The sequence below is a fragment of the Chionomys nivalis genome, chromosome 6, assembly GCF_950005125.1.
Source record: "Chionomys nivalis chromosome 6, mChiNiv1.1, whole genome shotgun sequence".
NCBI classification, from domain to species: Eukaryota; Metazoa; Chordata; class Mammalia; order Rodentia; family Cricetidae; genus Chionomys; species Chionomys nivalis.
Genome location: NC_080091.1, coordinates 85,965,774 through 85,980,754, shown reverse-complemented (window position 1 = coordinate 85,980,754; position 14,981 = coordinate 85,965,774). Strand labels below are relative to the sequence as shown.

The window sequence follows — 14,981 nt, the reverse complement described above, 5'->3', positions numbered from 1 at the left end:
CCTAAATATAACACCAGTAGTTCAGACACTAAGAACAACAATTAATAAAAGGGACCTAATGAAACTGAGAAGCTTCTGTAAGACAAAGGACACAGTTACTTCCCTAGATTTTCATCACCAGTTTGCTTATGTAAAATTTGGAGTCATGGTGTTAACAGACCTGTTCCTACAAAAACAATACTCAGAATGATCTATACCAGTATTTCTCAACCTACCTAATGCTGAAATACTTTAATATAGTTCTTTATTTTCTGGTGACCACCAGTCATAAAATCATTTCACTTCTACTTCATAACTTATTTTGCTACGGTTATGAATCATAAAGAAAATGTCTGTGTTTTCTGATGGTCCTAGGTGACATTGGTGAAAGCATCGTTCAATACCAAAGGGGTGGAAACAAACAGGTTGAGAACCACAATCGTATACTACAAACTAGCTCAGGAAGCGCAGAGTGGTTGAAATATTTGAAAATTACAATTAAATTTACACTTTATTCACTTAGGTAGGAGCAGTATAATGAAAGCATTGTTTCACCCGTTATTGTGTTCGCTCATTTCCAGGTGTACAGGATGGACCATGATGGTGGAATAGCATGCTATGAACACAGCAATATCCTCCTGTCATAGTTATAGCCTCCTGATCAGGAAGAGTAGCAGATTGCTCTAAAGATTCATGTAACAGAACATGGCTGATATTTCCTTATTATCTAGAGCCAACACTGTGCCCTTTGGTAAAAGTGTGGCATTGATTTACAGAGGAAGCACCTGTTGTAATAAGAGCGGCAGGGCTGTGTCCCCGGCACCCGGCCGCCCGCATGGCTAGCTTATGCCCCGAAATAATTACACAGAAACCGTATTCTTTTAAACACTGCTTGGCCCACTAGCTCTAGCCTCTTACTGGCTAGCTCTCATATCTAGATTAACCCATTTCTAATAATCTGTGTAGCACCATGATCTAGTGGCTGACCAGGGAGATCTTAACCTGCGTCTGTGTCTGGTGGGCGAATCATGGCAACTCACTGACTCGGCTTCTTTCTCCCAGCATTCTGTTCTGTTTACTCCACCCACTTAAGGGTTGGCCTATCAAATGGGCCTAGGCAGTTTCTTTATTAATTAACCAATGAAAGCAACAGATTAATACAAGACCCACCTCCATCATTTCCCCTCTTTCTGTTTAAACAAAAAAGAAAGGCTTTCACTTTAACATAGTAAGATTACATATAGCAAAACAGTTATCAAGCAAGAATTACAGTTACAGTATTTATATCTATTTTATCTTTATCATAACTAAGGAAAACTATAACTATAACTAACCATTCTTCAACTCCATCAAAGACTCCAGAAGGATATAATATTACCTAAGTAAACAAGAAATAAGAAACTTCAAACTCTAGAAATGACAGAGACATCTCGCTGCCTGGACAGTCACCCAAAGTTCTTTTGTACCGTTGGGGCATCCGTCTTCGAGCTTCAGGCCTATAGTATCCAGCAGACTCTTCCATGAAGCAGGAAATTCCAAAGACAGTTCAGTCACTTTTTGCTGTGTCCTGCAGAATGTCTTGCAGACTCTTTCATGAGTCAGGAACCCCGAAAAACCATCTCACCTTTAGGAGAGTTCAGCAGCCCTCTTTCTGCGGGTTCTCTGTGTCCAGTTTATGTATCAGTCCAGGCAAGAGCAGTTTCTTGCCCAAATGGCTATCAAACTCCATAAGGAGCCTCTTTGATGCCCATCTTCATCTTGAAGTATATTGTTGCTGCCAGGAGCAGACGTGTCTCATTGTCACGAAAAGCCCTAAGTTATTAAAACATTAAATACCATATTCTGCAGTCTTTGAAAGATATGAAGAATGCCTATCTAGCTGAAATATATCTATGCACATCTAGAAAATCTAACTAACATGACTAAAAGCTTGACAATTATCATGATTATTTATTAACAACCTATATACATTACATTTTTAAATGAACTATACAATCACAATACCTTAATCAAGATTAGAAATACATATACTTATAACAAAATTGACCTTAGAATCATACCAATGCAAATTATTCATATCTATATTAAGCACCAGTAACTGGTTATAGGTATCTGTCAAGGATGTCATTTTTTAAAAGAAAAACCCTTTACAGTCTAGGTCTTTTATTTCCTTTTGTACAAAAATATGAAACACCTCACGAATTTGCGTGTCATCCCTGCGCAGGGGCCGTGCTAATCTTCTCTGTATCGTTCCAATTTTAGTATATGTGCTGCCGAAGCGAGCACATTGTTGACACTTAAAGTTGCAATATCAAAATGGAAATCTACAGAAAATAACATGTTTACATACCTCCCTTTCTTCTTCCTATTTTTCTTTTTATTCTCTGCCAGCTCTACCTCTATACTTCATCACTCTTAACTAGCTATTTAAATGGGTGCTTAGGATCTTACATAAGTTCTCACACTTGTGTGTAAACATTTTACCATCAAACTATCTCATTAATTTTTCTAGATTATACCTTAAAATTTCTGCTTAAGTAAAAATATGCAAGTCTACTTCTCTACCGTTGAACCCTGTGCTGTTTGTAATTGCATTAATCTTCACTGACAAAGCACATTAAAAAAACAATCACAGATGTAACACCAGTGACTTACTAAATTAGTGGCTTCAGTTATCCCACAAAATGATACTAATGAACGCTAATGCTAACCAAGTCTTGCTCCCTTCTTTCTCCTCTTGTTCTCTTTTATTCAAACCATGTAGAAAACCAAAATACAAATACCAGCTTACCTAACTCAAATACATGATTTTCCCACTAGACCATGTGAAAGACTAAGATGAATACATAGTATTTTATGACTTCTTTATATTACAGAACTTCTTTTGCCAAGAAGATAAAGGATAACCATTTACAAAGAAATTATGGGGTTTAGAGAAGAAAGTTCAGAGTGGAGGTGAAAATTTAGGCTTTTGAGATTATTGATTATACTAACTTGCAAATAAAAAGGATTATATTTGGATCCTAGGTAGAGTCAGAAGACAGATCCCACACATAACTCAAATGACAGAGAAAATTGAACAACCTGTATAATATTGTACAAATCAAGTGGAATAAATCTCTAGAAAGAAAGCTTAACGATCTTAGGTAATTATTTCAGTGAACTAGATGTTTGCTGAAGGCAGTGAACATGCTTTCTCAATGGGAAGTGAAATACTGTTATTATCATATGTCCATCTGACTTAAAGTAGAATGAGAACAAATAACATTTAAAATAGAAATGTCACAAATATAATAAGTTGATATCATATTTTGTATTATGTAACCTTTATTAGAATATACATATTTAAAAATGTTCTCTATGAATGATGTAAGAAATCAGAAACAAAGCAGCGTAAGAAAATACCTTCTGTCAATATGCTGGGTTATTTCTGCTTTTGAGGATGGAGGGTGTAAGTGGAGACTGCTCATTCATTTCCTGAATGCCCAGACCCCAGTAATTACACAGAAACTATATTAATTACAACAATGCTGGCCCGGAAAATCAGGCATATTTTTTTAGCTACCTCTTACACCTTAAATTAATCCATTTCTATTAATCTGTGTATCACCACGAAGCTGTGGTGTACTGGTAATTTCCTGTATCTATGTCTTTCAACATGGCGTCTCCCTGACTTGGCCTACTCTCTTTCTATATTTCTGTTTAAATTTTCTGCCTGGCTTTATTCTGTCCTACCATGGGTGACACAGCTTCTTTATTAACCAATGATAATAAAACATATTCACAGCATATAGAGGGGAATTCCACACTGTATTGTCTCACATTCTTTAGGCAAGTTCAGCAGTCAAGTTTTCTTTGATTCCTGAATGTTCACTTTATATAGCATACAATCAAGCAAGACTAATTTCTTGCCAAAATGGATAGTCTTGTCACATTGAAGGCAAATTCCATAACAAGTTTCTTCAATGCCCATCAACCTCTCTGAAGTAATTGGTGCTGCCAGAAGCAGACATGTCTCACTGTTAAGAAAAGCCTAAGTTCTTTTTTTATGGAAAATAATACTTTTTATTTATTTATTTAGTTATTTATATTAAAAATTTCTGCCTCCTCCCCACCTTCCGCTTTAAATCCATCTTCTGTAGGTATTTGAGGTGCTAAAGATTGTCTATCGAATTGAAATATATCTCTGTATATCTAGAAAACATAACTAAGATGACTACAAGTTTGACTATTATAAATGACTATTAATCCATAATTTTTAATTATATTGCATTTTTAAATGAACTGCACAAGCACAAAACCTTAAACAAGAGCAGAAATACATATATACAGTGTTACTTGAGGAAGTGCCCTATTGCACATGATGTAAAGCGCTTTGCTGAGAAAAATAGAAGGAAATGTTGCGAGACAAGAGCATGCTCACTTTTGTATTAGTTTTCTTGGAAATCATATGCTGTCGCCTGTGGTATTAGCAATCCAGGAAGCTGGCACAAGGATACACAGGGCTGGAAAAAGGGTTTCCTAAGTGGCTTAAGACATTGGAATAATTTCAACTTTTCATTTCCTGGATTCTCCTTGGCTTAGAATACTCACAGACTTAGAGTCAATATCAACATGAAAACAAGCAAACAAGAAACAACAAAATATAATAGTCATTGTCTTTGCTTTCTCAATTACTATAAAACAGATTTGACTGTCAAGAGTGTCACTCTCTAATATAAATTTAGTGTGATGTCAATGTAATAGCTGTTCAAAGAAAATGATGATTAGTTATACACATGGTAAAGATTTTACTTAAAAAAAATAAATATCTTTTACAGATAGAGAGTAATAGAAATACTTACAGATAGAGAAATAATAGGAAAAAGCTAAATAATAAAAATGACTAGCATCAAAAATAAATAGCTAAATATCAGATATTTCAAAATTCTGCTTATTTTTCATGATCTAGCTAAAATAGTAAACTCATCTTTCTACCATCATCAAATATGTACCATTTTTATATTTGACAAATTAAATTCTATACATTGAAACAAAAAAAATGCTACATTAAAACTGAGAGTTTTTTGCCAAAACAAAATCTTAGAAGAGTTAAAATATGGGCTATGGGATTTACATGCGACCAAATAAAATGACTTGTGAGACAGGTGAGTAGTATGATAACTTTGCCATTGAATATATCAGGACTGAACCAGTTACTTGAACATCCGCTGTCTCAATTTCCTAAATGTTAAATGAGAGAAAAGAGCAACTTAAAATTGCTTTGTTAAAAAATATGACAATTAAAATGTATCTAGTGGCTGATATACACATAACATTAAGTAAAAAAACAATCTGTAATCACTATTATGGTTATTATAACTGAAGTAGAAAAAAATAACTGTTTATTAAATAAATAAATCTCTATGGCTATATTCAAGAAAAAGGCAGAATGGAAGTTAGGAATGAGAGAGAGAGAGAAGAGAAAGCAGAGTAGGTAACACATTTACTGGTGTTGGTTGTAGAAACTTGAGGCTTTGTTTTAGCCAGAAATTAGGTTGATTATCGTACCTTTTTGCAAACTTTTTGATACAGATTCATAATTTTATCTCCATACAAATTTTACAGATCCCTTCTCTGATTTATTTTATTACTATATGAAATACATCCCTTTGTGTAGTAAATACTGATTTGAAGTATTAATTTTTCCCAAGCCAGGCAAATGTGAGTGACAAAGAGTTTGCTGCACATGACTAGGCTCTCGTGTCGTTGTTGAGTTCTCAGTGCTCAGGTGAAGATGAAATCCTGACCTATGTAAAGCTCTGGCTATCTCCTATGTCTAGGTATGATTGCTCTGCAACTGAGGTTAAAGCCCCCACTAAGATGCAAAGAGAATTGAGTCTACAGCAACTGGTACTAGAGTGGAGGGCCAGCCAGTTTTTTTTTTTTTTTTTTTTTTTGTTTGTTTGTTTTTTTGTATTTGGACAATTGCATTTCCTGGATGTGTTTGCTCCACCAGCTTCTGAATTGTTGCCTTGTTCAATGTACCCCAGAATTTCTTAGGAAAGACAATAGAAAGAAACCATTTTCCAATCATGTGGATTTCTTGGAATTGAAGGGACTTCTTGAATTTCTTACAAGCCACAAAATTAGCATATCATTAAATACAGTATAAATACAGTCGCAGAAGCAAATAGACCATCATCTTCCCAGCTTCATCTTGACTCTTGTCCTCCACTAAAGGTAAGAATTTCGGAGGTGATATTTACATACTATTTTCATGATCTATTTGGAACTAGACTAGGTTATGGAAATAATATAATTACTTAAAATAAAGTTGTTTGAAATTAGATTTTAAAAGAAGTGAAGAGATTATTTTAAAAATTAGGCTTAAAAATGCAGAAATGCCTAGAAAGATTTTGTACAAATTACAATGAATTCTGGCTTCATGAAAATGAAAATATGTAATAATAAATACAAGGACAGTAAATATATTAAGAGGAGATTGAAAATTGATTTCTTAAATACATATCTCATTTAATTTTATATATTTTAGTTTTAAAAAAAGCACCCAAATTATATCACAGGAAGATAGATATTTACTAGGCAACAATTATAAGCAGCAAATTCCATGGTTTTAAACAAGAAGATTGTAACCATAAAACTAGTCCAAGGTCTTAGATCCTTGATCTAGCTTATAATATTTCAGAAAACATTATAACATGTGTAAAATAGAAACAAAGTCTTCTACTTGTGAAAGTTGAAAGGTCAGATATTACTTAGAAGCAGTGATCATGGAAATATGATTGGGTGAAAGAAAAGTAACTTGTAGCACACCAGATAACAATGAAGTTCCTGTATAAAAATGGACATATAAAATGGTAAGAATAAAATATAAGAAATGCAGTGGAATTCTCCCCACATGCATAATCTACAAGAGTACAACTTTCTTTTAAACTAGGACAATTAAATTAGATGGAATAGGTTTTAGACAAAGGTTAGTAATAGATTATGAAACACCCATCAGAAGAAAAAACATATTATCACAGAGAGAATAATTTTCAACCATCAAGTATTGGAAAGAATGCTATTTAAATATATTTAAATTTTTATTTTCATGCTGAGATTACCCACAAGCAACACAACAGTTTATACACATTGTCTACCAATTCACTCTAGAAGTGAGGCTCCCTAGTGCTGAGATATTCTTATGTTGTTCACTGACTGGCTACCTGTAAGTGCTAAATAGTTTTAAATAAATGATTTTTAAATGGTCCCGAAGTTATGACTTCTTTGTAGCATTTGTAAAGCATCCATACGCCTGTTAAGAAAGAGATCTAATAAAAACGAAGGGAAGAGAACAGTGAGCTGAAAATCCTCCTGGTGCTGCTGAAGTCCGAATTTGATGTTTAGCAACAGGAATGCTTAGGAGCCAGAGTAGAATTTGACTTTAATTGACTGATTAATCTCTTACAACTTCTTCATTTTTTCATTCCAGGACTCGACAACCATGAAGGTCTTCATCCTCGCCTGCCTTGTGGCACTTGCTCTCGCAAGTGAGGTATGTAAAGAAACTTCCTAACTTATTAAGATGTAGGGAATGGTCAGCTCACTTGTAGACAATAACAGCAGTGACCACTCAGTAAAGAATTAATGGAGAATTTCAGATTTATTTAATCACTGCTTTTGGGGTCTCAGAGCTGGAACAAATGCTTACTACACTATTGTACCACCAGTTCCCTAACAGAAAGGAAAACAGATGAAAGAGACAACAAAACAAGGCAATAGGACTTCTTTTTGTCACTCGTCGAAAACAATGCACAAGTTTATCTAATATAATAATGTACTTTACTAAAATATCAGAGAGATGGTAAATGTAAGTTTTCAAGATTTTAAAAGGCATATAACAACTCTTTTGCTTTTTAAGTTTCTGAAAGATGTAGATGACAGAAAAGCCAAATAGGAAGCATGTTTAGTAGCAGGGTATATATAATCACTAACAATGGTTTTCTTTATTTTTTTTTTTCAAAGGAAACACTCAGCGTTTCCTCTGAGGTAAGAGGTTTACCCTAAGTGAACTACAGTTTTAATGATCTGGAAGTTCTAATTAGTTCTATAAATTAAAATACATGTATTATTATTGTTTTATATACTGAGAGCATTTCTAGCAGTGAGATAAGGCAATTGTCACTCATAGCCAGCTTCTAAACTTAAAACAGTGAAGTGCTGCTGTCCTTCTGCTGAGTTAGATTGTCACTATAACATATGCCTTAGGTAAATATGCTTTGCAATATATTAGGGCAGAAAGACATCTAGATTGCTGAATATTCTATAATGTACCAAGTTAGTTTCTCATTTGAAATTTTTTCATTGCCCTTTTTTAATTTGAGAAGCTAACCATCGAATTCTCTGCCAAGAGCTCTCCCCAGTTTGATCTATGTTTTAATGTTTACTATGTGCCTTTTGTGGATCACTCATTGCCTACGAACTACAGCTCGAACTAAAGACAGATGCCAATAGAAATAACATACGTTCTCTATAGTGCATAGGCCTGCTTACAGAAGGATGCATTTGGTTATTAAACAGTCATTTGGGTAAATAAAAATAAGTGAGATGTAATGTAGTCCTAAATCTACCTGAGAGCATCACATAGATGTCTTTACCTTGAACTACTTATTCACATGTGGTGCCCTTTGGTTTTTAGAAAAAAGTATATACTTTTCAGAATTCTACAAATGCCTCAGAGGAAGTATTTATTTCTCATAGTTTATTTGGAGGCTAATATATTAGCAAGTGAACTAACAGTAGCTACTACAATATATAGGCATTAGACTGTGTTTTCAACTCTGTGCTTTTGGTTTTAAGAATCAAATAGAATTTAAAGAGCATTTGTAGATAGAGAAAGAACCATGGTTGTAGAAGGAATTACCATTGTTTATATGTCTCTTTATATACTATACTCATGAATTCACTTTTCTCTCTTGACTACACTCATCTTTCTTGTACAGAATAAGTTCATACAGAATGTCAAAATAGTTTAAATACAAGTTTCCTCAATTTTCCCATTAGTAATGCATTAAAACAGCCTACCAAGTCCTTAATTTTAGATATACATTGAAAATACCATTTACGTAGTAAAAGTTAATGATTCTTTTTTATTTAATTATTTGAAGGAATCTACTGAAACTATCAATGAGGTAAACCCATTATGTTTAATATCCATGCTTTATTTTGGGAGATTAAAATTTGGGATTTTTAATGTACACTTTGTTTCTAACAGAAACTTCAGATGGTAGAGCAAATGGAACAGCTGCAAGCAAAGGTAAATTGCTCATGGAAAATTTATGTCTTGGTTTTGTGATGTGTAATACCAGAAAATAATTGTACCATGTCTGTTCATAGTAAACAAAGACATACACCAGTGCTATGAAAGCACGCTCAGGTGTCAACACATTTTCTAAATCATGATTGGAGTTAATAGTGGTATTGTCTGTTCTTAATAATTAACATAAGTATTTCTCACGTGGAAGCCATTTTCCTTTTATTGTCTAAATGAATATGTTGATGAAAGGACATATTGACAATGGTTTTAGTTCACATTTTGGTTTATGATAATATTTGTACTTTGTGTTTACCTAGTCTTAAGGACATTTATAAGATAAGAGGAGTGAGATACAGAACAGCTAAATGCAGCACTGCTTACGCTCTGATATAAAGTAAAAGAGGTTGCCTTCAAATCAGTGGTTTTCTGAATAGCATCTAGTTACACTATTAAATCATACTTATTACCATATACTCAACTCAGCATAGTAATTTAACTTTGATAGTTCGTTTTCTTCAGTAAATTACTTGATGTTCACATCATATTTTCTAAATAAAATTAATATTTTTTGCTAAAAGAAGTCATTCTACTAGTTGGCCAATATTAACTGACTCACAGAATTTAGTCACAAATTGAGGCTGATTTTTCCCCTTAAAACCAAATAAAATAAACTTTAGCATTGTCCCACTAAACCTTTTAAAATTAATTTGCCTTCAATTATAAAAAAATATTTTTTTTTCTATTATCAGTCTACAAAGGTTGAGAAGTCAAAGCTCTTGCATACCTATGAATATGTAACTACACATGTAGACATGACTAGGGAAAAAGAGAAGATTCTAAAAAATCGTGAACATCAATTTCATTTTGCACTATAATTCATTTACGATTAGAATAGGCTAGGGTAAAATCCGTTAAGAACACTGTACTTAATTTCTTAATATGACCCAAGAGAATGTCTTCCTATTTTGTTCATTAAAAAAAAAAAAAAACTGCTGAGACTGCTTATTATTCTGTACCCAGACTTGCCTAGAATGCACCATTTACCTCAGGTTCATCTCAAAGTTATAGAAATCTTCCTGCTTCAAACTCTCAACTGAAAGATCAAGAGGCATTAGACACCATACGCAGCCAGGGCCAAGACAGTTTCTTAAGCAAAAGCCTTTGCTCAATTATCAATGGTTAAAAGATTATTATTTAATTAAGAAGGATGATGTTGCTGAATCGTGCACTGAAAGGTTCTTTTCTTTTTAGGAAGTGCTCCAGGATAAAGTTCACCCCTTCATTCAGTCACAGCCTCAGGCCTTTCCTTATGACCAGCCCATCTCCTGCACTCCCTTTGCACAAAACACCCAGCCTATTGCTCAACCCCTACCTATTGCACAACCCCCTGTGGTGCCTTCTCTTGGGCCTGTCCTTTCTCCTGAACTGGAAGCTTTCCTTAAAGCTAAAGCCACCATCCTTCCCAAGCACAAAGCAGCATCCGCTCTTAACTCTGAAACTCTGCTCCACCTGATTAACCCTCAAGTCCTCAGTTTCGCTAATCTTGCAAACCAGCACATTCCTCAGGCTCAGGTCCAGGCTCTGGCACAGGCCCTGCAGGCTTTTCTTCAGACTCCCGTGGTTTCTTCTCAGACCCAGCAGACTATTCCTCAGTCCAAAGTTCTGTACCTTCTCCAGCAAGTAGCACCCTTCCTTCAAACAGATATGCCTGCCCAAGCCCTTCTTCAGTACCTAGATGAGGTTCTGCTTAGCACCGCCTTCCAGTTTCCTGCCAATCAGGCACCTCAACCCATCACTGTAAGTCGGAATTTACTTACTTTGAAATTCCCCTCAAAATGTGCATATGATAACACTAATAGAAGAAATGGGAGTTGTAGAATGGAAGGAGAGATGTATAATTCATCCATAAATAGAAAATCCTCAATGTGGGCTACAAAATAGAGTCAGCTGGAGATCTTCACTTCCACCTAATCCCAGTGCCTAGCACCTTACAGACGCTGAAAGAATGGTTAAGATTGTCAAGACAAAAGTCACGGTCTGTTGGAAGCAGACAATTCCAAGAATGCCGATTTAACAGGTCGACTTAAACTTCTGATTTCAAGAGTATTAAGGCTGACTAAACCACAGTTTAACATGACAATTTATTGGATTGAGTAGCAAAATTTCTTCAGCAGAGTTCTCAAATTTCCTTGTGCATATTTATTATCCACATTTTGCAGTTTATTTGTTATTGGAGTATGTGTGCATGGGGTCAAAAGATTGAGTTGTTTCATTTGTTCTATAGATACACTTTAGGCAGGTGCAACATTAAAATGGAAAATTTATGCTTATTTATTTATATTTGCTTGAATTTAGGTCTAAGAGGATTTCCAAGATAATATCTCCTCCTCATTTTGGTAAGTTTCTAGAAATTGAAGACCAGAGTGAATATTTTTGTACTTGACATCTTTTTGTATTTCATTATTTTATATAAACATGGCAGAGTAGCAAATTTAATTACAGTAATAATTTATTTATCACTGTGCTCTCACTGGTTGACAGCTTCTTACCAATGTGACATGTGACACGAGGCATAGCTTAAATTTCAAGGAACTTTTAATCTTATTTTTTGTCACTAATATAGATCTGTCTCATTCAAAAATCTTTTATCTTTACATTTTATATAATTAAGTTAAAAGAAACTCAGAAATGAAGTTTTTTATATTTTATGTGAACACATGATAGCTTTCATTACAGGACAGTTTTCATTTCAATACACACATCGTTTCATAAATTTTATGTTTACTACAATTAAAATAGTTTTTAAATTCATGATTCAAAAACAAATTACTCAGTCCAGGTATTAAAAAGATACAATAGGGCAGATAATATAGATTTGAAATTCTAAACTACAAAACTATTTAGGACTGAAGAAAGACTAGGCATTTTGCAATAATTTCTTGTGAGCCTATTCATTGAATACAAGTTTTATGCCTCTGAGGAAAGGAACATAGTGTACCTTTATAAAGCAATTGCTTTTTGTGTACTGCAACTGGTGAAAGGTGAATGAATATAAAACCGTGATTCTCAACCTGTGGTTAGAGACCCCATTGGGAGGGACAGGTCCTTCCACAAGAGTCACATGTTGGATAGCCTGCATATCAGATATTTACATTATGATTTAAAACAGTAGCAAAATTACAGTTATGAAATAGCAATGAATTAAATTTATGGTTGGGGGTCACCAACACATAAAGAACTATATTAAAGGGTCACAGCATTAGGAAGGTTGAGAACCACTGACTTGAAAATCAGAACTGATTCTACTTTTTTTTCCACAGAATTGACTGAGACTGGAAATGAAACAACTTTTTCATCTTCGGATCATGCTACAAAAAATGTTATACTTTTGAATGAATCTACATGGAAAACTATTCTTTTATTTATTCTATGTATAATATGGCATTCATTTCATCTGAATTTGACTCATGAATTCTTTATGCTTTTGAACTGTATTTCATATAATATCATAAAAGTTACATACTGAGGTAAAAATGTATGTCAATAATGTATACAAAATAGTTTGTGAAATTGAGAACCCATTTCCTTTCCAGTCATTTCAATAAACAATCCTTTAGGCATATTTAAATGGTCTTGTCTTTATTGCAGTTTTCAAACTTTCTAAATATTGTTCGGTTTTAATGCAAACTGTTCATGGATGTTAAAAATTGTCATATAATTAACTGCCTTGGGAATGCACAGCAGTATTGCTTGAATTTGAAGGTTGAGGCTTGGTAGCCAAGAGTCCAAGGCCAAGCTGCCCAAAATATGAGATCTAAGTTTGCTAGGCTACCTGGTGATACCTTGTCTAAGAGAAAACAAAATAAAGTAGAAATAAACTTAAAAATCTAAAAGAGGAAAGTAGATATACCAATGATAAATATGGAAGAACATTAAGAAATCAAATGCAATATTTAAAATGATGACTAAACATAAATCAAGGTGCAGAGGAAAATTTAGATTGATGTATATCCTTTTTGCTTTTTCAAATTTTGGTTCATACTTATTTTCCTGCGCAATTATTGCATCTGTGACTTCCACTGAAATAGATCCTATACTATGTGGTACATTTTGTAGTCATTCTAGAAAGATTATTGCAAATTTGAAATCTGTGGCACACCTCTGTCACATGGCAGCTAAGTGGTGCTCAGGGAGATGTTTATTCTCTCATAACTTCAAATTTCGCATCTATAAAGTAATAGACAAAATCTCACTAAAGTCTTGATAGTGCATTAGCAATACTGGTAAGGAACCACAGGTAACACGGTAGAATCTCCCGGTGGCTCTGCTCTTCCAATGCCTTTTCACCAGTATATCACTAGTCTACCACAAGCCGAACTATATTAGCCACAATTGCCCATCACAAGCAAATCAGTAATCAGAACTGTATCAGCCACAATTGCCCCTTCACCAGCAGAACAGTAGTCTACCACAAGCCGAACTGTATCAGCCACAATTGCCCACCAGCAACATATCAGTAGGCTACCACAACAGAACTGTATCAACCACAATTGCCCATCACTAACATATCAGTAGTCTACCCCCAGCAGAATTGTATCAGCCACAATGGCCCAGTAAAGAAAGTTGTATGTGATGCTCTGATCACTATAATCTATGGTTATGCAGTGACTGCTACATTGTGATGCATGCTCTCTCTTTATAACAATTTTTTTCATTTATACAATTTTTTCATCTATATACTTTTTATTATACATTCAATCTCCTGAATTTATGCAATGACTGGTATTTAGCAATTGATACTTCTCATATCTTCAGTGTTTTCCTTCCCTTAATATCCTGTAATTGTAATGAAAACCTTTATGTTTTGAAGTTTGTATCTTAAAAGGAAAACCTCTTTAATGTAGTACTTTTAAATTGTTCTCACTTCTTTGGCCCACTCCGGATGGAGCTTTTAATGTTAAACTTACTCCAGGCACATTTTTGCTCATTTCTCTCTCTCTCTCTCTCTCTCTCTCTCTCTCTCTCTCTCTCACACACACACACACACTGTTGTTTTCGAAGGCTTTCAATAGCTGTCACCTCACTCACCATCTGTCATTTGTCCAGTGTCCCTGTAATATTTGATAAATTTGTATATTCTTATTACTTAAAATACTTATCTTCATTTGAAATTCCCAACCATATCAACTTTGATTTACTGTTAACTCTCCTTCTATTCTCATTCGTTCTTGTGTAAGTTTTGCTGCCACACAGTACTCTATGGGTCTGACCCTGGGTGACCACCATCAGTTTGGCAAGTCCTAGAATAACCTGCGTCAAGTTTCAAGCTATGTAAGTATGCTTGCCAGGTTTAAAGGGAGAACCACAGGCTTACTTAAACATAGTCTTTCTGAATTACTTTATCTTTCTGTCCCTGTTGCCTAATCTTTGAAATACAATTAACATTTTATTTTTAAAGTTTTGTGGTATTCATTAAAAATCAGTACATGAAAAACTATTAAAATACTTACTGAGAGACATGTGATGTACCGTTGTCAACTATTACTCACAAAATACTGAAACTCTGATGAAAAATATCTGTTACATTACTCCTCAACTACTACAGCCATTGTAAAGAAATTGATTTTTTAATTAAAATTTCCCCAAAGAAGTTTCATCTCACAGTTCATGTAATACCATAGGATAACTAGATTTTTAAGGT

The 14,981-nt window shown here is 34.2% G+C and overlaps 1 protein-coding gene and 1 non-coding gene across 2 annotated transcripts; one reads left to right on the top strand and one right to left on the bottom strand.

Moving 5' to 3' along the window:
* Positions 1–2,158: 2,158 nt before the first annotated feature.
* Positions 2,159–2,265, bottom strand: LOC130876670 (U6 spliceosomal RNA). Its single transcript, XR_009057323.1, has one exon. It is a non-coding gene; the product is annotated as a U6 spliceosomal RNA (small nuclear RNA).
* A 5,203-nt stretch (positions 2,266–7,468) lies between these two features.
* Positions 7,469–12,606, top strand: Csn2 (casein beta). The gene is made up of 6 exons (XM_057772886.1): positions 7,469–7,519; positions 7,990–8,013; positions 9,132–9,155; positions 9,239–9,280; positions 10,532–11,077; positions 12,601–12,606. The coding sequence occupies exons 1-6, from the start codon at positions 7,469–7,471 to the stop codon at positions 12,604–12,606; spliced, it is 693 nt and encodes a 230-aa protein (XP_057628869.1).
* Positions 12,607–14,981: the final 2,375 nt, after the last annotated feature.